Source organism: Tachysurus vachellii, chromosome 1, assembly GCF_030014155.1.
Source record: "Tachysurus vachellii isolate PV-2020 chromosome 1, HZAU_Pvac_v1, whole genome shotgun sequence".
NCBI lineage: Eukaryota > Metazoa > Chordata > Actinopteri > Siluriformes > Bagridae > Tachysurus > Tachysurus vachellii.
The window spans coordinates 14097289-14124174 of NC_083460.1; the positions used below are offsets into that span (position 1 = coordinate 14097289).

Here is a 26886-nt window from a genome sequence, read left to right on the forward strand (position 1 = left end):
AATATTTTTAATTCATTCTAGCGCACTTTTTGTTTTGACGGTATTTATTATAAGTGACGTACAAAATGATTCTTTTTAGTGATTTAAATTGATCACTGCAAACGATTTAAGAGTTTTAAAAAAAATTATTTATTTATTTATTAATATTCATTTTTGCCAGTAGAATTATAATCATAAATAAGTAATACGCACCAGCTGTTCTATATTGTATGCTAATGAATGCATTAAACATGTCTTATTTATTTATTTATTTATTTATTTATTTATTTAACCTATATCAGGTGTTTGGTAGATGTTCAATAATGATATGTGCAATGTATTCTTTAATAAATAAATAAATACTTAAAATAGAACTGCTGCTAGATGTACAAGAAGAAAAAAAATGGTATTTTTAATTTTTTATCAACGAATCATTTAAACCCATTACAATTGCTCTGTGCTTTTTGAAAGCTTTTAACTTGTCGTCTGTTTTCCCAGAATCCCCTTGCTCGTTTTTGTCCATATACCTCTATACGACATCTAGCGTATATATACATCTATGGTTTTTGTCGCTGCGTCTGAACACGTGAGAATCAAACACTGATGTTTTAGATCATATTTGCTTTGTGTTTTTTAGTATTTTACCGCGATCTGATGACGTCATGCCGCTGTTAGTGAAGTCTACGTGCTGATTGGATGCTGTAGAATCCTCTTGTTAGGAAGCTTCTGTTTATTATTTTTGAATAGTTTTTACAGTTTTATAGATTGAAGCATGATCAGTCATGGTAAATACCATGCAGTTCCAATAGCTGATGTGTTTTTTTATCAAGGTGCAGAAGAGGAAATGACGATACACTGCTTTTGTTCCAGAGCTTTTGTCAAGTAGGTGTCTGATCCTTAATTATTAATACTAATATTATCATATTATACCAGGGCTGCCAACTTTATAGTTCAGCTTAGCGTGAGCTTCTGGGGGGCGGGGCTTTGGTTATGGAGGAGGGGCTTACGGAGGGGATTGGTGTGGAAAAAAATACAAACACAAAATCCTTGCATTAGCAGAAGTGTATTAAGTATTGATTGTCAAAGTATTTGGCATCTGTACAGAATTTCTTGGGAGATTTACATTACATTTAATTTTTACAAACATTTTTCAGAAATAGGATTAACATGTTCACAGATCTGTTGTGCTCTATTGTAAGTGCTGGTGGATAACATCTTCTAACAGAACATTCAAATTTATCCACCACCAGTCAAATATCTGGACATGATTGATGAGTTGTTATTGATATAAATAAAATCATTTCAATATGCGATGTCGTTGACTTGACATTCTGTTCTTAGAAAACAATAATTAACATTAACTACTAGGCATGTCCAGATATTTATCATCTGGAAATGCTTTTGTACTGTTTTTTTATGAGAAAGTTATGAAAAATAACTGCTCAGTGCTGCAAAACAAACAAGTCTGCTAATGCTAACTTAATTCTATATAAACTATATAACAGCATAGGCCTATTAGTTACCAGCCTAAACTGGACGGAGACACGGAGACGCCCTGTAACTCACTGACCTGCCTGCGTTCACAATTCACACGGTGCAGATGGGAGGGAGAACGGCTGACTACACAGTTTATGGGAATAAATTGTGTATTTCCCTCACAATTGTCACAAAAAACTCACTACGCTGTCTGTCTGGTCTCTCTGCGCTTTGCTTTGCGAGATCATGCGGCGCGATTTCTTTTTCCTCACTGATGCACGAGTGTGCGTGAGAATATGGGGGTGTGGCGTGAGAGCGTGAGAATCGGGTCAATTGCGTGAGTCTCACGCTCAATGCGTGAGAGTTGGCAGCCATGTATTATACTATAACATTATGGAATATGTGATATGGATGGATGTCCATGTGCTTTTCCTGCTGCAGTGATCGAGAGCTGTATAGATCGGATAACAGATCTCTACAGAATCAGACCTACGAGGAACCGCAAGGTGTGTAGTAAGCCAGGAGATTTGTCTTATTGTTAGTGAATTAAGCTGAACTGTTCTTCTAACCCAGTTCTGTTGCAGTGTATCAGGAGGAGGATGAAGATGAGGAATCCAGCTGTTCTGAGGAAGCGGAGGACACGGTGCTGGATGAAGAAACCTTGTTGATGGTCAGTTTGGGGCTTCCTGTAGCGTTCTCCAGCTCCTCGCTGCAGAGCAGAGCGGTATGTCTTCATCTCTGTTCTTTTATTTTTAAATAGTAATATAAAAAATGAAGAAAAGTTTGTGTGGTGTTTGTTGTCCAGATCTTTTTCTTGTCATTTGTGATGTCACAGTATTAACATTTTCCCTTTGCACTGTGAAGAGCAAAAATGGCTACAGAGGGAAGAAGAGCAGCAAGGAACGATGGGAGAACTCTGATTATGATAAAAGCTCACAACCCGAGCTGGCGATGGGTGAAGAGGAGGAGGAAGAGGAGGAGAATGAGAATGAGGAGTCAAAGGCTGCTGTGGATGCGACTTGCATTGAACCAGAGTCTCACACTGATGTAATTACACCCTGATGTTAGATTTAACATGTATCTATCTTTTTGTTAGTCTGCCTGTTAATCTCTCTCTGTCTGTCTATTAATCTTTCAGTCAGAATTTAATTATTTGTTAATTGTAAACGTAGTCTTTAACGTAATTGTGCCTCTGAGTGTCTCACAATTTAGTGTTTGTTGGCTGTTTGTATGATTTTTTATTTATTTTTTTTTAATTTCGCAGCATGCCTGGCTACAGTACTGGAATCTGCATGGGGAAAACCTTCTGTGGACAAGCTGGGTGGAGAAACACCACGAGTTCTCAGTTGAGTCTCCTTCAGCTCCGTGGGCGAGTCCTGAATGGCAGAAACGATGGGAGGAGCATGCTAGTCAGATTTATGGATATTACTGGGAGCAGTTTAGCTACTGGGCCTCACAAGGCTGGATGACCGACGAGACGATTAGTGCTGATGCTGCTCGAGATGAGGAAGCTCACGCAGAGGAACACCATGAACAGCTGGATGTGATGGAACAGGGGGAAAATGGACACAAGTCTTCTGCTTCCTGTGATCAGGTGTCAGAAGAACTGGAGACCTTTCTGGAAGAAAACCCCTCTGGCATTGCGGAGCTTGTTAGCAGTTTAACCTTGGACACAGAGACACGTGAGAAGGATGATCTTAACACTTTACACCTTAGTTATGTTAAAGAGCCTCATGACGGAGGAGACCGGAAAAGACCGTCTTCATCGGGCAGCACCGGGACAGAGAGTAAGTCCAGCACGTTAAAGGAGCAGTTTGAGTTGTTAAAAGTGTGTGTAAACTTGTAATAATCGAATAATAATCATAAAATTTCATTGTGGTTCTGCTTAGCTTCATTTCATGCTTCAGCTCCGGCCCTTTGTAATAAAAGTCACTGATGTGGTTTTTGTTGAATCAGTGAAGTCTCAGTAAAGGAGGCGTGGCCTCTGCATCTGTATGTCAGTCTCAGTGAAGGAGGTGTGGCCTCTGCATCTGTATCTGTCAGTCTCAGTAAAGGAGGTGTGGCCTCTGCATCTGTATCTGTCAGTCTCAGTAAAGGAGGCGTGGCCTCTGCATCTGTATGTCAGTCTCAGTGAAGGAGGTGTGGCCTCTGTGTCTGGTGAAGTCTCAGTGAAGTTTTAAAAGATTTTAAACTCTTTCTCTTTCAGAAAGCGACAAAAAGGCTATTACTCAGCTTAATAGACATTGTCAACCAGCGAATAGCGGCTCCAAGCAGGACGATAGTGATGAGGACGAGCCGCCTGAGAGAAAAGCAAAAAATAAAAGAGGGTAAACCGTTGTTTAAATGTGTTTAGTGTGTAGTTTTTTTGTAGCTTGAGGACTTTTCTATTAAAGATTAGCTGTAAATTGTGTAAGTTGTGTTTCTTCCCCACAGTCATGAGCTAGACATTGAAGAACTCGCCCAGATGCCTCCTGACCAAGCCTGGGAGAGTCTGGGTCTCAAACGTGACCCTCAGAACAAGTGAGACCATTACACACTCTCTCACACACACATGCACACACACATATATACACACACATACGTTCAGAATCAAATGGTGTATTTGTGCTGCTGCAGGTTCATGAGTGTTTTAAAGTTCCGGAGAATTCAGGAGGGAACTCAAAGGAAGGTAAAGTGGAGAAAGAAAGCGACCTGCAAAATCAACAAACACGTGTTCTTCACTGAGGACGGAGAGACGGCAGAACCCAAGATCAACAAAACTCTCCAAAAAGTAAGAAAGTAATTTCTCTTTAACAGGGGACACAGACACACTTTGAAAACTCGCAGGAGGATTAGGCCACGCCTCCTCCGTGACATTTCATATTTTTTGTCCAGGTGCAGAATTTCCTCCAGACGGTCCGAACCGAGAATGACTCGGAGAAGCCGGTGGACAGGACAGGAGACAGACTCGGCGCTCCAGGTCCACTGGAACGTAAGGAGGAAATGGTGGAGGAGTCTAGAGAGACTGATCATCTTGGTGAGCATGGAGAATGTGAAGAACGTTTAGTCAGCAAGCAGCAGGTCATAACAGAGCTGGAATCAGAAGCGCAAACAGAACCAGAGCAGGAACCATGTGTTCCTACAGACTGTAAGGAACAGGAACATGGAAGAGAACTTGTATCTCTGGACATCCCGGACTTTCTCATTTCTGATGCTCCAGAGGAGAAAAACGGAGGTTAGCATGCAGCACATTTGATTAGCCAGTGTGGAAATGGTCCTTGATCTTCGAGAAGAAAAAAACAAGTTGTTATTTTTCATGTATACAGATGTGCTTTTATGCATTTTGTTAGCAAACCTGACAGCAGTTCTGCGAAGATTTTAAAATCTCAACTGGCCTCAAATCTGAGACTGAACTATTTGATTGATTTTAACATCAATAATTGATTAGTTTAAATGTTTTTATATTGTTCAGCTGAGAGGGAGAAGATGTCTTCAAAGAAGAAGAAAAAGAAGGCTGCTAGAAGGAGGAAGAGGAGGGATGTAGGCGTGGACGTGGACATGCCCCCCGAGATCGCAGCCGAGCCGGAGTTGGCCAAGTACTGGGCTCAGCGTTATCGGCTGTTCTCTCGTTTCGATGAGGGTGTTAAACTGGATCACGGTCAGATATAGCTATGTTTATTATTAATTCCTGTTTAATAACTATGCATTTTGGAATAAGTGCTTATTTTCGGGGGCCAAGCACAAAGGGTTGAAAGATCGACTTTTCCAAAATCGAAATCAGAGGAATTAGCTCCACCCCTTCAGCATAAAGCTTCTTAGCCACACCCCTTTTACCTAACACTTCAGATGGGTCAGTTGTTGGAAACAGGACTTGTTTTTATTTTTAGCTCGCAGTTAGCAGGGGGCTTTAAATGAATGACGGTTTATTATTCATCGAGTCGTCTTTCCAGTGAAAATCCAGTGAAGGGTATTAAAGAGCAGCACACAGACGCTTCACGTGATTAAATATCTCTATCATCACATTGCTGTTGCAAAAAAAAGTGTGTTGTAGATGTGTTGACGTTTTAAGAAAAAAAATCTATAATCTAGATATAGCTAAGTCTTTTTTTAAGCATCTCAATGCCTGCAACTTTGAATTTGTTTGTACAAAACTTATATTCTATAATTATATAAAACCGCATCTGTACTGAAAAATAGGGTACGACATTTCATAGCTTGATACAGTACTCACACTTTCGCTCCAAATGAAAACTCTAGAATCATTTTTTAATCAATGAAACATCGTTAAAGTCAACACCATTCATTCTCCAACTCAGTTCCAGGTTCTTGGCCCCTTGGCTTCGCTGCTTGCTTCAGTTTTACTCCTCTAACTGGGATGAATTAATTTCAAATGTCATTCAGGCTTTTGGGGAGTTATCTTAGGTTCCTGTCTGGATGTGTCTCGTTCTGATCGGTGTGACTGTAGTGGAGGTTAAATAATGTTCTGGCGAATGCAGACGAAATAAAAGAGAGTGAATCTGTTAAGTATATGGGAGTGGTCAATAGTTAGGCAGGTCTGATTTTAGAGATTACAACAAAAGTGCCTACTTCTAAAGAACTGGCAGTGTGGAACCAGAGCAGAGAGCATAGTGACCTGTGTGTGTGAGTGAGTGTGAGGGAGAGAGAGGTTGTGTGCTTTGGCCAGGAGTGCATCGCCTGATGAACTGCCTGTGTCTGCAGGGAGAAGTGCTGGCGTTATTCAAAAAGCCCTTCACGCCTCCTGCATCAGAGCAGAGAAAAAGGTTTTGACAGAAAGAGACATTTGGAGAGAGAAAGATTTTAATCAGCATGAAAAAAGACGAGTAAAAAAAAAAATATATATATATATAACACACAGAGACCACACCTCCTTTACCAAGACTGACAGATACAGAGGCCACACCTCCCTCACCGAGACTGACAGAAACAGAGGCCACACCTCCTTTATCGAGACCTAGGCTAGAACACCTTTACTTGGATTTCTGCACATGCCACAGACTCCCAACTTTTACCCTATACACACGATTTTATTTGTTTATTTCTGCATTATAACATATTAATCAGAGCAAAATTTGATTAGTTTCAATAAACAAAGTTCTGAGCTGCATATAACAATAACTCAGGTTTATCAGAGATTATTTTTGTACAAGAGCTTGCGTCCTCAAAGCTGTGTGTCTAACATGCTTTTACAAGTTCCTCTGAGCTCCGATCATCAAGCACCCACTGAGCGTTTGATATCAGAGTATTTGTCTTTCAGCAGAGCCAGAGGAATCTTCCTCGTACCTCCCTCTTACTTCCATCTCATATATATGTATATATAGAGGAGTTGTATATTGATTGAAGTTTGTATTAACACTTAATTATAGTTTCTCTTCAGAGTCACCGGATGTTCCTCCATGGAGGATAGAAAGGACATGGCGTTTGTGTAGTAAATTAATAATGATACAGGCTTTCCGGTGAGAGTAAGCCACTGAGGACTTGCTAAAGTGCCTCTCACATTGTCCACTAATTGTTTGTAATTGTTTGTTAGCCATTTTGGAGGTCAGGAGTAACAATTAAACAAACATCATTGTGTTATCAGTCCTGATGAATGCATGCCGTAATTAACAAAAAAGTATGAACCTTTTTTCGCTGGGACTGATAGACACAGAGTACTTGTATTGACAGGCACAGAGGCCACGCCTTTTTGTCTGTAGTGACAAGCACAGAGGCCACGCCTTTTTGTCTGTAGTGACAAGCGCAGAGGCCACGCCTTTTTGTCTGTAGTGACAAGCGCAGAGGCCACGCCTTTTTGTCTGTAGTGACAAGCACCGAGGCCACACCTTTTTGTCGGTAGTGACAAGCACCGAGGCCACACCTTTTTGTCGGTAGTGACAAGCACCGAGGCCACGCCTTTTTGTCGGTAGTGACAAGCACCGAGGCCACGCCTTTTTGTCTGTAGTGACAAGCACCGAGGCCACGCCTTTTTGTCGGTAGTGACAAGCACCGAGGCCACGCCTTTTTGTCGGTAGTGACAAGCACCGAGGCCACACCTTTTTGTCGGTAGTGACAAGCACCGAGGCCACGGACTTTTGTCTGTAATGACAAGCACAGTGAGTCCACGGATTTTTGTCGGTGGTGACAAGCACCGAGGCCACACCTTTTTGTCGGTAGTGACAAGCACAGAAGCCAAGCCTTTTTTGTCGGTAGTGACAAGCACAGAGGCCACGCCTTTTTGTCTGTAGTGACAAGCACAGAGGCCACGCCTTTTTGTCTGTAGTGACAAGCACAGAGGCCATGCCTTTTTGTCGGTAGTGACAGGCACAGTGAGGCCACGCCTTCTTTGTTGACACTGAAATGCACTGATGGAGGCCCAACATCTGTCCCAGAGAGTGCACATGGGGATAAGAATTGCATAGCATCAAAGGAAATATATTTAAGGAAGTTAATAATATAATATCTGAGTATAGTTTATAGTATTGCTAATGAAATATAAATATTTATATATATAACATACTTGTATATATTTTGATGAAATGCCTTGCAAAAGCCTGCATGGCACCACTGTGTGTTTAGGGCAGAAGACGTAAACAGGAAGTTGTCAGAGACCGCATGGCTCACTGCAGGTGTTTTATTCTCAGTGGACCAGCACACACAAGAGGCGGAAAAATCGGAGCTGTCTGGTGGAGCCTAAAAACAGATGGTGTTGATGTGCATAGAGAAGCAGGAGGATACAGTCTGTTAAACTTTCCATCTCAGAAGAGCTTCATGAGAGTCCAGGAACATTGCGCCGTTTCCTTTTTAACCACCTTCTACATTTGGTGGTGTAGGATTAACAGCCAGGATTGATACACGCTTTAAAACGACGGTTTGATTGACAGTCTATACATTTAGCAGTTCACTGCCTCCTAGTGGTGAAACCAATCACTCGCAACCACTCAGAACTGTGAAATGATCTTGTATTAATATTAGTACTAAATAAGAGTTTTATCTTTTGTCTCGTTGTAGCACATATCATCATTGTTTCATTGTAGCAAGATCGCATGTCTGTAGTTTCAGTTTGACTAAGCAGATCAGATTCAGCTCTGGAAATGTATGTGGTTTGTCCCCAGAGGGCTGGTTTTCTGTCACGCCTGAGAAGATAGCCGAGCACATTGCTCAGAGGGTGCAGGTTGCGTCACAGACGCTGGTCATCGTCGATGCCTTCTGTGGTGTGGGAGGAAATGCCATCCAGTTCGCCCTCACTGGAAACACGGGTAGAGCAGTTTTTCACCCAATACACTAATCACCAGGTCGTGATAAATCCAGCACGTTGGAAATGTAAAGTGTAATACATTCGTCTTTGTGTTTTGACGTCACTCAGTGATCGCCGTCGATATCGACCCGGTCCGACTAGCACTCGCACAGCACAATGCTGCAGTGTATGGAGTCAGCGAAAGGATCGACTTCATCCAGGCAGATTTCCTGCAGGTGGCACCACGGCTCCGGGCCGACGTAGTCTTCCTTAGCCCTCCGTGGGGGGGACCAGAGTACCTCAGTGCTGACGTCTTCAACATCAAGACCATGATGAGCCCCGATGGATATCCTTTACATTAAACCTGATTGAATGTCGATCTGATTGGTAAGAAGTTGTTGATTAGTTTTATGAAACATTTATGAAGGACTCTACAGTGTACGAGGTAAAGCCGTAACTTTGGGTTTTTTACATTTTAATGCTGCTCCAACTGAAGTGACTTGCTTTTAGGGACATTGTACAATGTGAAATCTAATCATTTTTAATAAGTAAAATCATGATACTCAGGGAAATCGGTAGCTCCCGGACATTGGTTATTTGCCTATAACCGCACGCTTCATAAATAGTGTAGCAGATAAAAGCTTCCTGGGATTGAAGAGAATTTGTAAAATCAGATTTTTTGACATTGTAGTAAGTCACTAGTTTGTGTTGTTTGCTCGGTGCAGTGTGTATCCCTCTGAAAATCCTTAACCTGCTCATACATTTGAAATTTTCAGGTTGGCCAGAAAGATTTCGGAAAACGTCGTATATTTTCTGCCACGCAACACTGACATGGAGCAGGTGAGAACTCGTATAACCTCGTGAGAGAGAGAGACCAGTATAATCCTACATCACGTGACATCACTTCACTTCAAAACAGCTGGGAATCCTTTTGCACAAAATTTGGTCGATTGTTGATCACACATCAAGTCTTTGAATCGATAAATGATACAAATCGATAGACAATACAGAATGTTATATTCACAGTTTTAAGGTTTCTGAGTGAGTCCTAATGTGCCTCATTGAGCGCTCACAGCTCCAGATAATTCATTTAGCTATTATTTTATTTTCTGTCTCTACAGATCGCATCTCTTGCTGGCCCTGGTGGGAAAGTGGAAGTGGAGCAGAACTTCCTAAATAACAAACTGAAAACCATAACTGCATATTTTGGCAGTTTAATCAATTCAGATTCGTAGTTAATTCCACTGACAGATTCAGCTTTTATTAACACCCTGTCTATATATATATATATATATAAATTCGACTTTATTTATTATTTAGTTTTATTGTCTGATCACTGTTTTAAGATGAATCATTTATCTTACAGGAGATTTTCCCATGTCTCTGTACATCTGTATGTTTTTCTATTAAAGGTCATCATGTGAAGTTGCTGTAGTGTCTCCTGTTGGCGTTTTTACTATATTTTTACTTGCAGCTTTCCTACTCTCAATGCTGATGAATATTAATTTATTTATTTAGTATTTATTTATTATTTATTTATTTAATATAGAGTAAATGAAGATTGTCAAACCGCAAAAATTTTGTACATGTGCGTAGATATGTGGTAATATGTTTTAAGAATTCTTTTAAAATGCAACTTTTTAGACACAATAACATTTAAAATTAGTCAAATGTTTCTGGTTGTGGGTTTGCATTTTTCTTTTTCAATTTTAAATAAAAATCCACCCCAAAAATTAAACAGTAGAACAGGATGCCTGTAAATTTACTGGTTATGATTGTGTGAACGCCTGGTCTCATGAGATCAGGACCGGTGTCCTATCTGGTGTGTATCACTGCAGTGTTTCTGGGATACACTCTGGATTCACCAGAATAAAGTGCTTACTCAAAGTAATTGAGAGTACATAATAATAATGATAATGATTATTATTATCATTATCATTATCATTATTATTATTATTATAATAAGAATAGAAGGCAACCCTATAAATCTGAGTGCTAACTGTAGAACAACAGAAAAATTAGAACTTTGAACAATTTGAACAATGTATTAATTATTGCAGTTAGTTTTTTATAACAATTATGTTTGGTGTGACATCTGTTTTGGCTGTTAATGATTTAAACAAGGGTGTGTGATAGCATAGCGGTTAAGGTGTTGGGCTACCAACTGGAATGTTAGTTAGATCCCATGTCCACCAAGCTGCCACTGTTGGGCCCCTGAGCAAGGCCCTTAACCCTCAATTGCACAGTTGTATAAAAAAAATGAGATAATGTAAGTCGCTCTGGATAAGATGCTGTTAATATAAATGTAAACAAGGAAATAATAGGAAAGTGGGGATGCACTAGAATAGTGTTTAAGGTGTTGGACTACTGGTCATAAGGTCATGAGTTTGAATCCCAGGTCCACCAAGCTGCCACTGCTGGGCCCCTGGACAAGGCCATTAACCCTCAATTGCTCAGTTGTATAAATTGAAATAAAATGTAAGTCACTCTGGATAACTGTGTCTGCTAAATGGCAGAAATATTATCACTGGATGTAGTGATTATTATTAATAATGTATATATATGTATGTATGTGTATATATATACACACATATATATTATATATATATTATTGTTGTTGTTGTTCTTATACTAGTTATTAGGTTCAATAAAAAGTTGGGCAAAAGCGCACTTTGGCCTTGGTGTAACATGATCCCTGGTTAAAGAAAGTTATAACCCTGATAAACACGTGTGATCGCAGAGACTCAGCTCTCGGGCTTTGCTCTATTATGCAAATGTATAAACCGATGAATTTACCCGGAAGTTGCAGTGTAACAGAAAAAACAGCGCGCGCTGCAGTTCCTCTTTATCGCTCCGGTGCGGCTCAATGAGGCGCAGCTCCCAAACCCCAGAGCCACCTTTTACTGCGCTGGAACTCTTAAACTACACCTCACTGGTACGTGTCATATTTATATTCTATCTTTCTACACTCAGAGATGTTTTTCTTTGGTTTTTAAACGGAAATTTTCTACTTTTCTGACCGTAACGAACTAGAAAAAAGCTTGACGTTTTTGTCGCAAAGTTTTGCGTCCAGTGTTTTCTGCTTTTTCAACAGCCACCTAATGAAAACTTCATTATTTATTTATTTATTTATTTATTTATTTATTTATTCTAAAAGACAGGAAGTCAGTAGTTTAAAGGCAGTTGTATTCATATTCTTTGTTGTTTAACTATTTCAGAAAATGTCAATGACTATTGCTGATAATCATATTATTATCTTTAAAAATAGACCCCCAGGGTTCACTGTTAAGCTCCGAGATGTTTTTTGATATTTGTATGTGTATGGTCCAATGTGTCACTGTTTTATATTTGTGTTAAAAGTAAAATAAAAGAAAAAGAAAGTTAATAAGCAATATACTAATAAACAGTGAATACAGTGAGCACTTTTATTTTTAATTTTCTTCTTTTTTTTCTTCTTTTATTATTTACTTCTTTAGAGTTTTTCTGCTTTTATTGACCGACAGATATGAATTTTTTTTTTACTTTTCAAACATTTTGTAACCAGGGACGTAAAAGTTAGCTTAGATTTATTTCATGAACAGTATGTAGTTTGTTTTTGTTGTTTGGTGTTTTTTTTTTTCGTTTTGCACAAATTTGGTAGAAACATTTCTTATGAATGTATATTATTTGCCGTCGAACACGTTTTGAGCTCATTCAGAGCTTGTTTTGAGCAAACACACTAATAATTTCTAAACATTTTTAATAAATGTAATAACGTAGTGACAGTTTTTGTTCAAAGCAGTAATTAAATTTAAAGATAATTTTAAAGAGAAGCACTGCAATATCTTTTAAAATATATAAATTCACTGAATTAGATCCATTCAGAGTGGTAGAACATAGTGTCTGGAAAATACGTTCTTCAAAAAAAAAACGTGTTCCTCAAGAAGTTCTCTTGGAACTTTCTGAATGACAAAAACTCAAGTTTTAAGGGTTTTCCCAGATGAACAAACTTAAAAGTCTCTTTCTAGCAGCTATTAGAGGAAACCAGATATGTGTAAGCGAGATTTTTAACCCTTTTATTCAGTTCTATTGAAAACTCTTGTGCTAAGAGTTCCTCAATGTTTCTTTGATATAAATACCATCAAGCCTAATGAAGCGGAGCAGTTGTGGTTCTCACTTGCAAAGTCCATACTTTTGTCATTCACACAATTTCTAAAAGCCACACTGTTTCAAAGTTGTTGTGTTCTAATATAATGCTCTAAAAATATATTTAAACGTTAATGAAATAAGGAAGAAATCTAGAAATAATCTAAGAAAAATCTAAGAAATAAAGAAATATTAGAGGTAAATGATCCATAGTAGGTGGGTTGAAGTGGAGTTCCTGGGGTTTGCACAGTGAAGTTGATTATTTTCCTATGCACACATCCATGTACATTATTGCATTCACAGACACTTCTGTGTGTTCTCTCACTCGACATAAGTATTTTGCTACATCACTGAGAAATGAAGTCCTGAAGATGTGGGAATACTTACAGCTTTACCTCTGACTTATAGAAAGTGCTGACACAGGAGACTCCTTCCGTAAATATTAAAAAAGTATTTCCTTTCTGAAAACGCTAATCCGAATATGTGAGTAACATGTACTTACTGGATTTAGTGTAATCTTGCATCATAATTCTAGAGGTCGCATGAGTATACCCTTAGACAGAGCAAAGCTCAGGGGCTTTTTAGACCGTTAATAATTCTAGCTTTCCTACACAGTTCCACTATTAAAATGCTAACAGGTAATAAAGGGAATGAACTTTCATTCCTCTGAGAATCTCAGTGTACAGATGGGGGTGATAGGAATGTTAAATGCTTTAAACAGGAAGTGGCCATGGTATTTTAGTTACAGTAGTCAGAGGTTTTCACTTCCATTAGCTTTTTTGTTGTTGTTCCCTTTCTACTTGCTCTATATTGTCTAAACAAAAATATTCAGACTAAAAAAAAAACATTTATCCCAACCAGGTCAATAACTGTGAATTTGTGAAATCAGACATCGCTTAGGACTATACTGTGTCATGGTTTTTAAAGAAAGACCCAGAAGGAGGTTTTTGAGGAAGTAAAACTATCAACCTAGCACATTATTTTTCTTATGGGAACAAATTCTGCCTTTTGTCACTTTTTTCTCTTCTATAGAAAAAAGAAAGAAAGAAACATTTGCCCATCCGACTTCATAGAGCATATTTTTGAACATGAAAATGCAGAACCTGAGACAGAGATTGATGGACTCTGAAACAATAGTGGTTAAGATTAGAAAATCATTTCCTAGTAGGTCTAGTTCAAAAGTGACATTTTATAACAGAGTACTAATCTGACTTCTGGGATTTAGGAGGCAGCAGTTCAAGTTCTCTTAAGAGAAGAGTGCTTGCATTAGTCAAAAGGTTCCTCAGTGGTTCTTAGCCCAGTTAAAAGTTCTTAGCTTCCTTCATTTTTTTCTTTGAATCCTCTCTGACAGGGAACTCTTAGGTCTCTAGTTGGATGGTGGTGTGTTCTCAGTGTTTATGCTGCTCCTAAAATGTATTTTACATGAAAATCGAGTCTTCATATGAATGCTGGTAGGTTCGAAACTTCCTAAAGAGAGCTCTTAAGTCTGTATTTGTCTGTTTGGCATTTCTACACTTCCTACAAAGCTTTTAATTGGAATCTTCCTTGAACCAAAATGCTAAATGTCTATATTTTGGAATGAACTCTGACAAAGTCCTCTCATGTTTGTGTGCTTTGGATAGTTGTGGTTTCAGGTTTTCATAAACTTTGGTTTAACTCAGCATTCCTTATTGACAGTGAAAGGGTCCTTGTTGTTCTCAGAGTGACCAAGAAAAGGGTGAGAATGTAATAGAGGGCTATTGTTTATAATCAGGTATGATGAGTGACATTTTAGAGCAACAAACAGTTCCATGTATGAAATGTATGAATGTTCCAAGTGAGATCTACTTTGTCTCTGAAGGTCACATACAAGGTCAATTTAGACGAAATGATCAAATATTGTCATGTACTGTAGAGATGACGGTACCTCTGCTTGGATACATGCTACATAGTTTCTATATTAGTGAGTCAAGCTGAAGATCCCTTAAAAGCTTGAAAAAATTAAATAAAACAAAAAATCATTCTAATTAACCAGAAGAATGACTTTAATGATCACATTTGCACCCAGACCCACTGTGGCTAATGCTGAGCACAAGGGTCTTAACCTCTGAGTTGACTGTGGCACGTTGCCGGCTGCCTTGCTCTGATCTCTTCTTCCTGTTGAAAAAAGATGGTCAGAGGAGGAAGTATGTGGCTTTTGGTGGCCTGTTAATCTGTCAAACACTCTGAACGCCCAGTGCGGCATGCTACAAGCTTCCTGATGACGTTCTAAAAATACAGTCTCACTTTTTACCATCCAGCACATTACACCACTGAAAATGCACCACACACTTAATTACTTACCCTTAAATACACAACAACTGAATGTGGCTGGCTTATATATAACACAAACCTAACTACAATGACATTGTAAAACTTTAAACACACACACAACCAGTAAGGAAATATATTTAAGGACTATATACATTTATTTAACTGCGTAAATAACCGTGTTATTGCAAATAACATGCAAATGAACGAATGACACACTGATTCATATATAACTGGACATTTTACCACTGTTTACCTTGTGTGGGGAAATTAAGGCCACAGGTTGCTAAAATAGATGTTTCAGTGTTGAGGAAACAAGGTCACAGGTTGCTCAGCGACCCAAGATTGCATTTAAATAAATGTAACCTATAGCTTGCATGTATTACAGGCCATAAAAAGAAAAAGATTACCTACCATAAATTTGACACAAAATGAAACCATTAAACATAAAGTCAGACATTTCAAGCACACCATCAACCACAGAAGAGAGAACAGCAGCTCTTTAACCTGGCTGAGTTACAGGAAGGAATTCACCACTGTGTCACAAGCTGTGAGACGACTGCATGGGATTCTCGATTCTCGTGCAAAGCCGAGAGATACGCTCTGTGTTTGTGGTGAAAGCTCATTTGGTTTTGGCTTAAGATTAAAAATCATTTAGCTTTTGCTTTCGTCAATCAACCCAAACCCCCTCTAAAATAAAAATAAAGCAAAAATAAAGAAATAAAAAAACACCCATGATGTCTTTTTAAAGTTTCACAAACTTGACCGCATTAATGTTCGATTTCAGACAATGCTCGGTTGATGCTTAGGGCATCGATGTGTCCTGAGAAAACATTCCCCATACCTTTACACCACCCCTGTTATCTCCTGACACAGTGGATCCATGGATAAGCATCAAATTCGGACCCTAATATCTGTACGTCATAGCAGAAGTCAACCAGCCAGTGCCTTTCTAACCTTTAACTGTCCAGCTAACTGTCCAGCTTTTTTAGACTGATTCTTATTCTTCTACATTCTTATGAAAATTGGAGACTATTACAAAAAGCTCATTGACCAGATTAAAAAACATGTTCCATCCTTCTTCTTCTTCTTTTTCTTCTTCTTCTTCTTTTTCTTCTTTTTTTAATGTTCTTTGCTTCCATGAGGGATTTACCATTTTATGTGTGGGTGTTTTGGTTCTAGTTTTATTCTAATTATAATTTCATGCACTGGCATATTAAAGACTTCCTCCTGTTTTTGGTGTGTGTTTTCTAGATGAAACCTTTGCTATGGCTGAAACTCTCACACAGCTGTGACAGATCATTCTTGAGGAAGTGGTCACATTTAATAGTGTATTATAGAGAGCATGTTTTTTACTCTGTGTAAACTTAATAACATTCTTATTCTTAATGACTTTGGGTGAAGTATGCTAGCTCTAGCTAGCTAGTTTTTTATAAGCTGATTAATACAAATGCTACAAAAAGGTTGGTAATGTTATAGAACAAGTTGAGATATGACGAGGTGTCCTCATTTCTCAGAATACGAATCTTTAGCACATATTTATGGCACAACTAGTTTTAAATCCTTCGTATGACAATAGAAGTATGAGGTTTCATTTCAATCAATTTCTGACATTTTTTTGTTATATTTTGTTATATATTTGTTATGTTTTGTTTTGTCTTTTGTTATATTTTGTACTGTATTTCTCCAGGGATTTTTCCTCTTTTTTTTAAACACTGATCATTAAAGGCATTGGGCACCAAATCTTGACAGTTGAAGGTTGTAAAAACTGTCATTGATTTTTGATTGCTGGTTACCTGGCTTTCTTTTTGATTTTTTTTCTTTTGTTTTTGTTTGTTGTGAGACATTATCACAGATGTTTCTGGTAGATACCCACCAGCCGGTCTGGCACCAGCAGAGTTTTTATGATTTCCCTGATCGTGATTGTTGTGAACATTACTTAAAGCTCCTGACCTGTATCTGCATTATACCATAGCCACATGAATAGCCGGCTCATAACTGGCAGGTTATTGTATGAATAAACAAACTCACAGGTTTCCTTAATAAAGTGTTCGGCGAGTGGAGGATGTGGTGCCGTCTTTAGATTTCCTCAAATTAGATTTGAGGAAATACAAAACAAAGCCAATTATTTGCAGATTGGACTTTGGCCTCAAGAAAGAATTGAGTCTGAATTGTGTTTAAGATTCATGTTTTTCCACCAGAGGGAAGTTAACCTTTTTCCCTAACAAGGAAGTAAAATGACCGAATAATGCCTCAGACGTATTGTTGTAGGTTTATACATGGCAGGTCACCCTGTCTCAATTCTCCTGACTTGTATTAGTTACTGATTAAGTGGCACCTATTAATTGATAAACCAAGCCGGGTTTTGGGTTTCGTTGAGGGAAGATTTCCTGAAAGTGTAGTACAGCTTGCGTTGCATGTCAGTATTTTATTCTTATCTGAAAGTGACGACTGGAATATTAGACAAATCATTGCTCTCTAACAGTGTCTTACTTCACCGCTTGAACTTTTCTACATTGTTTATTTCATTTTTATTCTGAGTTTGTGTAACACTTCAAGATGTGAATTTCCAGCTCTGTAAATACACCTGGTAGAAATATTTCTTCAAAGGCATTAACACCTGAACTTCTTTGCGTGTGTATCGGTAAACTCTTGGTGTAGAGTGTATATGATGTAAACACCTGAGATAGAGCAGTGTATCTGTTTTCACCCAGTTTGGTCTTTAAATGTGAGAACAAAGAAGTGTAAAGTGATTGTTCAGCTAATGATAAGGTGTAAAAGATTTCTACCTCCACCCTCAATGGGATTAATCGGTCAAGACATGTCCGTGCCTGTTCTTTAGTTTTTAAATTTAGTACAGCATGATGTTCAAATCGTCAAAATCAGCTTTCTCTGAACATGAATAAAAAGATACCCCTCACATCCTCATCAGTTTCATTTGTATTTGAGTCCAAGACAAGATCTGGAAGATGATTATTAATTATTAAGGTAATGTAATTTTAATGTAATTTTAAAATGACAAATATCATGTTCTAAACAAAAAATTGCTTTATAGTTCACATTAGAGAAAAAAGTACAAAATATCCTAGTATAAAATAAATACCAAATGATTTATTCTGTATGACTATTTAGATTTTTTTTAATTAATTATGAATTTGTGATGAAAATATTCACATCCCTTTTAGCTGTTTATTAAATTATCTCTTATTAAAGATATTTAATTGTTGATTTATTTATTTATTCATTCATTCATTCGTTTATTCATTCATTCATTCATTCATTCATTCATTCATCATCATAGGTTAGCACTTTATCCTGGTCAGAATCTTAATGGATCCCTTTTGGAGTGTAAGCCAGGAATATTGATTAGCTGTGACATCAGTACACCTCAGGACACACGCATCATTCCCTGTGTACCGTTTTCTGTTGTAAAAATGTCTTTCTGTTATTTCCTGAAAAGTGTTTAGACCCATTGCTAATCCGGAAGCTATAAGCTACATGTTAGCTATATTAGCTCAAGATTCAACGTTATCATGTCTAATCAGGCAGATCAAATGCTTGTTTTTGTCTGCAGTGTCACTTGCGTCTCCTGACTGCTCTTTTCGTCTCTTCTCTGACAGAAACCATGGGTTGTAAAAAATCCAAGCCTGCCGAGGGGCAGAGTGGAGGTTCGTTTGGTGTGAAGAAGCGCGAGCCTGTACATCCTGAAAAAACGGTATATGTGAGAGATCCAACCTCCCCTAAACCCCACACTATAGTAAGTAGTGAGTCAGGATGTGAAAAGTCTTCTCACTCTAGCTGGCACCTCTACAGATGTTTAATTTCAGATCGTATCAATCGTATCAGTCTCATGAATGTCACGGGGATGAGTGTGAACATATTATTTGTATATTACAGATAAGAACTGAGGAACATTTCTCTGTTAAAGAGCTTCACACTTTTAAGAAGTCTTTCACACTTGTTGGGTTTGTTTATTTTTTCCTTTATGTTTCAAACACTGGAGCAGTTTCAGTGTTAATAAGCTGAGAGAAAAATCCCTTGCAGTATATTTTAAATGTGCTCATGTGGAAATACGTGTGAAGGTGACTGTTACACCCTGTAAAAAATAAACATGTGATGATGTGAAATCCTGCCTGTGAAATATTAGCATGTGAAAGTAAAGGTTGCAAAAAAATTAAACCAACAAAATTGGTGAAACATAACATGTGACTGTTCTGTAAGGGTAATGACACCCAACACACACCCTGTCTAAACTAGCACATGCTAGGCTAGCAACGGTTAGCATCTGTTAGCATTTTGCTAGCATCCGGTAGCTAACTCACTAACCTATCTATAGATTAGATTTATTAAAATTAATCTTTGGGATATAAAGATTGCTGTTCAACTCCTGAATTTTTTCTTCCAAAGCTACAATGAACACAAACAAAAACACATTAAGTTTGAACACATCTTTACACACTCGCTCACTGAGGTTCTCACTCTCCGTTCCCCAATTACAGAATAATGCTCCTTCATCAGGACTCCTACCCGGGCAGAGATTCCAACAAATGGAAGGTTTGACATGACTGATATGATCAATGATTAGTATGTCCTTTTTTAAATGGCTTATGGATTATTTAATAACTAGTTTTCTTTTCTCCCAAAGAGCAACACGAACACGGCAAAATAGTGGTCGCTCTCTACCCCTACGAGGCGATCCACCCGGATGACCTGGGATTTAAGAAGGGGGAGAAGATGCAGGTTCTGGAAGAGTAAGTGTACAGTACGACTTGTGTTAATGGTTTAAGGAGATATTTTAAAATGTGAACAATTACAACAGAGCAAATGTTGAACGAATTCTGAAATCTGATTGGTTGATTCCTTTTTTCCTCACTTAGCAGACTTAAGTTAATGAGCTTGTTACCGTTTCCATAGTAACAGCTCACTTGAAATTCGTACGCTCCACATGATCTAAGACTAACCAAAAACAGATTACAAAATCTTTGTTACAGCAAGGTTTTCTTTAAAGATGTATATTTAATTTTTATTTATAGAAAGAGTCTCCACTGTTAGTGCTCTTTTTGTTCATTTTTTTAAATCATTATTATTTTTGTGCAGACATGGCGAATGGTGGAAGGCAAAATCTCTGAGCTCAAGGAAAGAAGGTTTCGTCCCCTCCAATTATGTCGCCCAGGTCGACACGATGGAGACGGAAGAGTAAGTGCTATAACACAATTACTGCCATCCCACTATTATTTTTTTTTTATAGCATGCATAGCTTGGCATTATGGGTCTATGCTACAAACAGGTCATATCCCAGTCCTGTTTAGAGAGCTAAAAACCCTGAACAGCTAATGGATTACCTAGCAAAGGATTACCTGTTTTGTATGAGCTAAACATTTGTGACGGATAGTTATCCAGAAGTGCCATTTTTTTTTGTTTGTTTCTGATTTTCAGATGGTTCTATAAAGATATCACAAGAAAAGATGCAGAGCGACAACTGCTAGCACCTGCTAACAAACCTGGTTCCTACCTCATCAGAGAGAGCGAGACATCCAAAGGTTTATACTACAATGCTAATTAATTAGACAATGTACTTGAGATGTTTACATGCAACATGTGTTTAGAATTTGGGGTAATTAATTATAAAGATGGATGCTAAGCTAAAGCCAGCATATGAAGCAGGAATAACAACATATCTCCAAGATGGTAAATTACTAATATAAATCTCCATATAACTAAAATTACATTGCAATGATGTTCTGTGTGATTTTTTTGCAAGCTAGCAACTGATTGAGCCTTATGATGTAACTAGCTAGGATAAAATTAATTAAAACAATGGAAAATTGTTGGAAAATTACTAAGAATTCATTGATAATTCATTTGGTTCACCAAAGAGTGGCGTATAACTAGCGTACGTTGCTACATTACTAGTACATTATTCCGGTAGATGATGCAGATTCTCGTAGAGCTTACCAGTTATACAGTTGTTTGACATTCCTTTTCACAGGAAGCTACTCGCTCTCCATCCGAGACGTAGGTCCTCAGGGTTCAGATGTTGTAAAACATTACAAAATCCGGAGTCTGGACAATGGTGGCTACTACATTTCCCCCAAAATCACATTCCCAGATATCAAGAAAATGATCCAGCATTACCACAGTAGGTAGCACTCCAATAAAACCAGCTTTGATTTATAATAAAAGAAGACTTGATTTGGCTGCACGGTTCTGTATCAGCAACAGCAGTACTTCCCTTTACTGACGGTTTATGTTTGTTTTGACTCAGAGCAATCAGATGGACTTTGTCGTAAACTGGAGAAGCCGTGCGAAAAGCCAAAAGCCCAGAAACCATGGGATAAAGATGCCTGGGAGATCTCGAAAGAGTCCATCAAGATGGTGAAGAAGCTTGGGGCGGGGCAGTTCGGAGAGGTGTGGATGGGTGAGTTAAGGGATTTAATCTCAATATGACAAAATACAGGAACTGCTCCCTGTTTTAGTCACGTTTCTAAGCTAAAAAACAAGTAAAATAACTGCGTCTTTAATGGTGTATCAGATCTGGAGCTCTCAATTGGTTCATTCCAAACTTTTAATCTCTTATACATCCTGTATCCTGGGCAGGCTTTATATTAGCATAACATTAGCCACATAGGAACCACATAGACAGTCGTCAACTTTAGTTAAATGTCTCCTGCTGCTAATTGAAACCTCAGAGCTGAGCGTCTGCCACCAAAGCCACTTATCAGGAAGATCGAAGAAGGAAGCTGTGGTATGGTTGGTGGTAGATTTGCATTCGCATTAATTTTTCCATTATTATTCGCTCAGCTTCTTCCCGCTTGGCAAGCGCGATGAGTGCAGGAAGTGGTCGACTTTGCAAATATACAAATAGAACTCAAGGCTTAAAGCTGTTTCCTCATGACATGTGCTACCGGTGCAATGCCAGATCTAAAACCTGCAGGTGTCTAAATCGGTAGATCTGCTTCGTGCAATCAGCTCCCCATGGTGCTTGGGGCCCTATTCATTGCACTTAAATTAAGTTGATTTTCAGTGTCGCTAATTCATTTATGACACTAGCAAAAAGTCTTAACTCATGTAAGTCTTAACTCATTGTAGCGACAGAATAATGAACTTTTAGATTTAATGAATAACTGGATAATAGATTACTGGATCACTGAATAATAAGCAGAGAGTTTATGGACTTGCTATAAACTATTAAGAGACCAAAGGCTACAGTAGTTACAGTACAGTTAGGTAGCTAACTGGCTAGTTGCAGGATGAGGATACGGTTATTCAGCAGTGTAGGGTGTGTGTACTGGGAAAGCATGGTGTCATGTTTACAGTAATGTTCTGAGAAATGACAACACTACATGTGCTAAACACATGCTAAACATACTATATCTCTCTATCTTGCCTCACTAGTATTGCAAAATATGGACATGTGTGTGTCTGTATTACTTATTTAAGTAAACTTTTTGAAAGCAAAAAGAGACAGAAAGCAGTGTCTCAAATTCCTGTAGCTCTGTTGAAACAGGCAGGAATTCCCCAGCTGCTTTCAACATTTCTTTCCATCTTTTGTCTAAAACCAACTCAGTGACTGACCTTTAGAAGCGACCGTGACCTCTGAGAACCCTCATGTTTTCACAGCGTATTACAACAACAGCACGAAGGTGGCGGTAAAGACACTGAAGCCCGGCACAATGTCAGTCGAGGCTTTCATGGAGGAAGCGAACCTGATGAAGACGCTTCAGCACGATCGGCTCGTTCGACTGTACGCCGTCGTCACCAAGTGCGAGCCCATCTACATCATCACCGAGTTCATGGCTAACGGTACTGCTGGATAAACACACCTATACATACTGGATAAATCACCTAGAAAATAATTTAAATAATATCCAGAACTGAGAGAATTCAGTTTTAATAACAGCACAGCTTGGGGCTTGGATATTAGTCCCAGGTCTAATAATGTGCATGTTCTATAAGTTATCGTTTCCATGGTAACAGCTCATTTGATATAGTGAAGTTTCCTGTAAGGCAATGTTTTTATGGAAGGAGTCTCCAATGTCAGCATTCCTCATGTATATGATAATATATGATGATGATGATAGTCATTACTGTGATGTAAAATCCTGTACAATTATGATTTTTCTCTTTCCAGGCAGCTTGTTGGATTTCTTGAAAAGCACCACAGGCTCCAGTTTACAGCTTCCCAAACTGATCGATTTCTCCGCTCAGGTAAAAAAAATGCTGAAAATGCTCTGTGGGGAGATTTTGTATTTTATTTGTTTAATTTCTTGTCTTCTTCCTCTTTTCTCTCATGTCGTAACTTTGGGCATCTGGGTTGTGCTTGCATGCAGGGTTTGGAAACGCTGATGTCACTGTTTCCATTAAAAAAGAGGAACCAGTACTTTGGTGTCAAGTCTGTCTTTATAAAATCACCCACAAATTTCCCGAAAGTTTTAAACACTTAAAGATGTTTTTTTAATGATCCGGGTTTATTCGCTTTAATTGATCAAGCTTTTGAAATATTGATTGTATTTTTTATTTAAATTTGCAAGATGCAAGAATGGAAAAGGGAGCAGGAACGATTCTTTTTATTAAATTTCACTTTCAACTTTCTCCAAAATTGCTTAGAGTTGCTTTTTGTGAAATCCAGCTTTCGACTTGTACATCCCGTTTCTGAGAGGAAACGAGGGACACCGAAGGAGAAGAGAAACTTTATTTATGTCTCTGTATAGACCAGTCCGCATCAACGCCTCTCAGATAAAGCAGTGTGGTTAGGTTTGGGCTTAAAGGAGAGTATTTAAGTATAAGTCTTGTTTCATTAACTAGAGATCACAGTCTAGCTGCAGATTTCACACCAGTTCAGTCCAGTCGTAAGTTACTGTGGTTCTCAGCAGCGACTTTTTGTAGATTCCGGGCTTTGACCTCACATCCTAATTATCAAAACACACACGTCACACATGTCACTTTTACACCACAGAGACGTTAGATATTACATACAGCATGGAATAAAACACTTTGTGGTGTAATGTCTAAAATAATGTCTCAACAGCTGATTGAGAGTTTCCATTACTACCTTGAAAAAGTTGATTACAATAAATTTACTAATTTGCTTCATTTACTAATTTACTTGACTCTGGTTTTTATTTATTCAACGGCGTGTGCAGATTGCAGAAGGCATGGCCTACATTGAGAAGAAGAATTACATCCACCGAGACCTGAGAGCCGCAAACGTGCTGGTGTCTGAAAGCCTGCTGTGTAAGATCGCAGACTTTGGCTTGGCCAGAGTTATCGAGGACGACCAGTACACGGCCAGAGAAGGTGTGTGTGTGCGTGTGTGCGTGTGTGTGTGTGCGTGTGCGTGCGTGTGTGTGTGTGTGTGTGAGCGAGGCGAAGGTCCTCTCTGCAAGTTTCAGAGGTCGTTCTCAGAGGTTTTTCTTTTCCTCTTTACAACAGAGAGTTTGTCAGATTAATAAATGTTTATTGTTTATTAAATGTGTCTTACAGGAGCAAAGTTCCCCATCAAATGGACCGCACCAGAGGCAATAAATTACGGTTCCTTCACCATAAAGTCTGACATGTGGTCTTTTGGTATTCTCATCTATGAAATAATCACGTTTGGGAAAATCCCTTATCCAGGTAATGAACGTGTTTTTATAAATCACTGACTAACATCCATCTTAAAGCTGTTACTCATTTCTCAGTAGTTATGAATTGGAAGTTTGGCATTTAATCCTGCATCGCCCTCTTCTGGAGAAGAGCAGCAACTACAAGAGACAAGTCATGAAAAGTTCTCTTTCCTTTATTTTTTTTGATGGCCGGAATCCACATGAATGAAAATAATAAGATATAAATATACATATGTTGCATATTATCCATATCTCAATACAATTGTTGAATTCTTGAATTCTTGAATCTCTTAACAAGTTTGAAATTGACCTTAGATTGAAATATCCACCTCTATTAGACTTTTGGAATTATTTTTATTTTCTCTGATTAATCTAAAAAAACAGTCTTTAATAGTTTATTAAGATAGAGCGTTTTTATTTTGACACGTTTTTACACGTTTACGGCGTCACAATTTCATCTTGCTAGTGAAATCCCTGTGTGTTTACTGCTCTGTTCTGCCCCCTAGTGGAATAGCAGAGACTAGCGTGTTTTTTTTTTAAACCGTTCCATTCAATTAACTTGTATAGTTTGTAAGTCATATAATCTGCAATATCATCTTAATTAACTTTAACCATCTTAATTAAAATTTTGTATATGTAGCATATTTTATTTATATTTCATTTATATTTATTTGTCTTGTATTAAGTGTATTAGTGGACTCCCTTTATGAGCCTGAACTACGCTGTATAAAAATGAAGATTTCTGATTTTATTTTCCCAAAAGGTTAATAATAACCTGTGTATATTAACCTTGTCTTGCTTACACTTTTGTCACGTTTTATCTTTCTGTCTTTAGGAATGAGCAATGGTGAGGTCATGACCTCAGTGCAGCGTGGTTACCGCATGCCCAAGCCTGAAAACTGCCCTGCCGAACTGTATGAAATCATGAACTCCTGCTGGAAAAGTAAACCCGAAGACCGACCCACCTTCGACTACATGCAGAGCGTCCTAGACGACTTCTACACTGCCACCGAGGGCCAATACCAGCAGCAGCCCTGAGCCTCACTCCTGCTCTTCCCAGGCACGCCGCTGCACCTACGTTATTTATACTTACCCTGAAAAACCATGCGTCTGGACAACATCATGTGTAAATGTATGTAAATAAGTATAATAAATGTGTATATATAGATATATTTTTTGCTGTCTACCAGCTTGCTTGCTTTTAAGCAAGATCTACACGGCTTCTTCAAATTGAAGTTTTAGCTGCTTGCATGTAAAATGATAAAAACGATTATTGTGATTTTACATGAAATTTTTCTTCCAATTGTATAATCCGACTGTTAAAAAAGGCCACGGAGCTATGAGAGCGATGAATTTAGAATCCAACACTTCAAAAAAACATGCATCAGGACATAATAACAGAAGTGTAATAATATATATCTTAATTTCTGCTTCATTAGCCAGTAATATATTCGCAGACGTTTTATAGAAGCAATAAACATGTATTTTCTATCCGTAATAATTAAAATATATTCAAAATGGTTTGGGATTGTCAGGAGAAACTGCTCCTGATTACTGTGATGATTACTGTGTGCTAATCATCAAGCTGTAGCTGATTTGTCGGTCATGTCGTTAATGTCAATCACTTTGAGTCGACTCTTAACATGTATATATACATGTGCCATCTTCTTCTCTTTCTTCTTCTTCTTCTTCTTCTAGTTATATTCAATAACTTTACCCTCTTGTTAATTAATTAATTTATTTTTTATTTACTTTGTATATTATATATTAATCCATAAGGTGATGGTATAGTATGAAATACATGGTATAGTATGATCTAAGATGCACTGAGGTTTTGAGCAGGATCGCACATGGTTCTGCAATAATATGGGGGGGGCATCTTTTTAAGGGACTGATACTAAAACTGTTCAAATCCTGAAATGATTCATTAAAAAGGTTCATTTAAGTGAATGCACGGTACTGTGTTGATATTCAGTTGTAATTAAAATCTTCTTGTATCTTAAATACTGTTAATGAGATTTATGAGATGAGATTAATGAGATTATGTTTGCTGTACATAAATTTCTGTGTAGAAATATTAGACCTGCTGTTTTGATATCAATGTGCGTTACATTTTTACATTTTTAAAATAAACTGTATAGACCTTAAATCTGTCTGCAACTTAATGTCTTTACTTGTCTCCTTTTTACTAATGTGATATAC

General features: G+C 38.1%; 2 protein-coding genes across 5 annotated transcripts; both read left to right on the plus strand.

Annotated features, from left to right (window-relative positions):
* Positions 1–515: 515 nt before the first annotated feature.
* Positions 516–10095, plus strand: tgs1 (trimethylguanosine synthase 1). Of its 3 annotated transcripts, none has more exons than XM_060873626.1 (15): positions 516–565; positions 810–861; positions 1897–1961; positions 2048–2179; positions 2320–2502; positions 2720–3242; positions 3662–3782; positions 3889–3975; positions 4072–4225; positions 4330–4669; positions 4907–5092; positions 8544–8687; positions 8795–9011; positions 9427–9505; positions 9787–10095. In XM_060873626.1, coding segments are annotated over exons 2-15 (2346 nt in total). In that variant the 5' UTR covers positions 516–565; positions 810–860; the 3' UTR covers positions 9901–10095. The 3 variants fall into 3 exon arrangements, with proteins under 3 accessions (XP_060729609.1, XP_060729603.1, XP_060729598.1); XM_060873620.1 differs by having other exon boundaries at positions 517–565; positions 2040–2179; XM_060873615.1 differs by lacking the exon at positions 516–565 and having other exon boundaries at positions 572–861; positions 2040–2179.
* A 1354-nt stretch (positions 10096–11449) lies between these two features.
* lyn (LYN proto-oncogene, Src family tyrosine kinase) lies at positions 11450–26833 on the plus strand. 2 transcript variants are annotated; one of them, XM_060873638.1, is made up of 13 exons: positions 11450–11600; positions 18700–18836; positions 19579–19633; positions 19725–19830; positions 20177–20275; positions 20516–20619; positions 21069–21218; positions 21345–21497; positions 22700–22882; positions 23211–23287; positions 24223–24376; positions 24563–24694; positions 25520–26833. In XM_060873638.1, the coding sequence occupies exons 2-13, from the start codon at positions 18705–18707 to the stop codon at positions 25720–25722; spliced, it is 1548 nt and encodes a 515-aa protein (XP_060729621.1). In that variant the 5' UTR covers positions 11450–11600; positions 18700–18704; the 3' UTR covers positions 25723–26833. The 2 variants fall into 2 exon arrangements, with proteins under 2 accessions (XP_060729621.1, XP_060729630.1); XM_060873647.1 differs by having other exon boundaries at positions 18700–18794.
* Positions 26834–26886: the final 53 nt, after the last annotated feature.

Bases quoted from the DNA above. Each gene is read 5' to 3' on its own strand.
- tgs1 (XM_060873615.1), top strand. From the start codon at position 752: ATGATCAGTCATGGTAAATACCATGCAGTTCCAATAGCTGATGTGTTT. The intron at 1,962-2,039 runs GTGTGTAGTAAG...GTTCTGTTGCAG, and splicing joins GACCTACGAGGAACCGCAAG to TGTATCAGGAGGAGGATGAA. The intron at 9,506-9,786 runs GTGAGAACTCGT...CTGTCTCTACAG, and splicing joins GCAACACTGACATGGAGCAG to ATCGCATCTCTTGCTGGCCC.
- lyn (XM_060873638.1), top strand. From the start codon at position 18,705: ATGGGTTGTAAAAAATCCAAGCCTGCCGAGGGGCAGAGTGGAGGTTCG. The intron at 19,634-19,724 runs GTTTGACATGAC...TTTCTCCCAAAG, and splicing joins GAGATTCCAACAAATGGAAG to AGCAACACGAACACGGCAAA. The intron at 22,883-23,210 runs GTACTGCTGGAT...TTCTCTTTCCAG, and splicing joins CACCGAGTTCATGGCTAACG to GCAGCTTGTTGGATTTCTTG.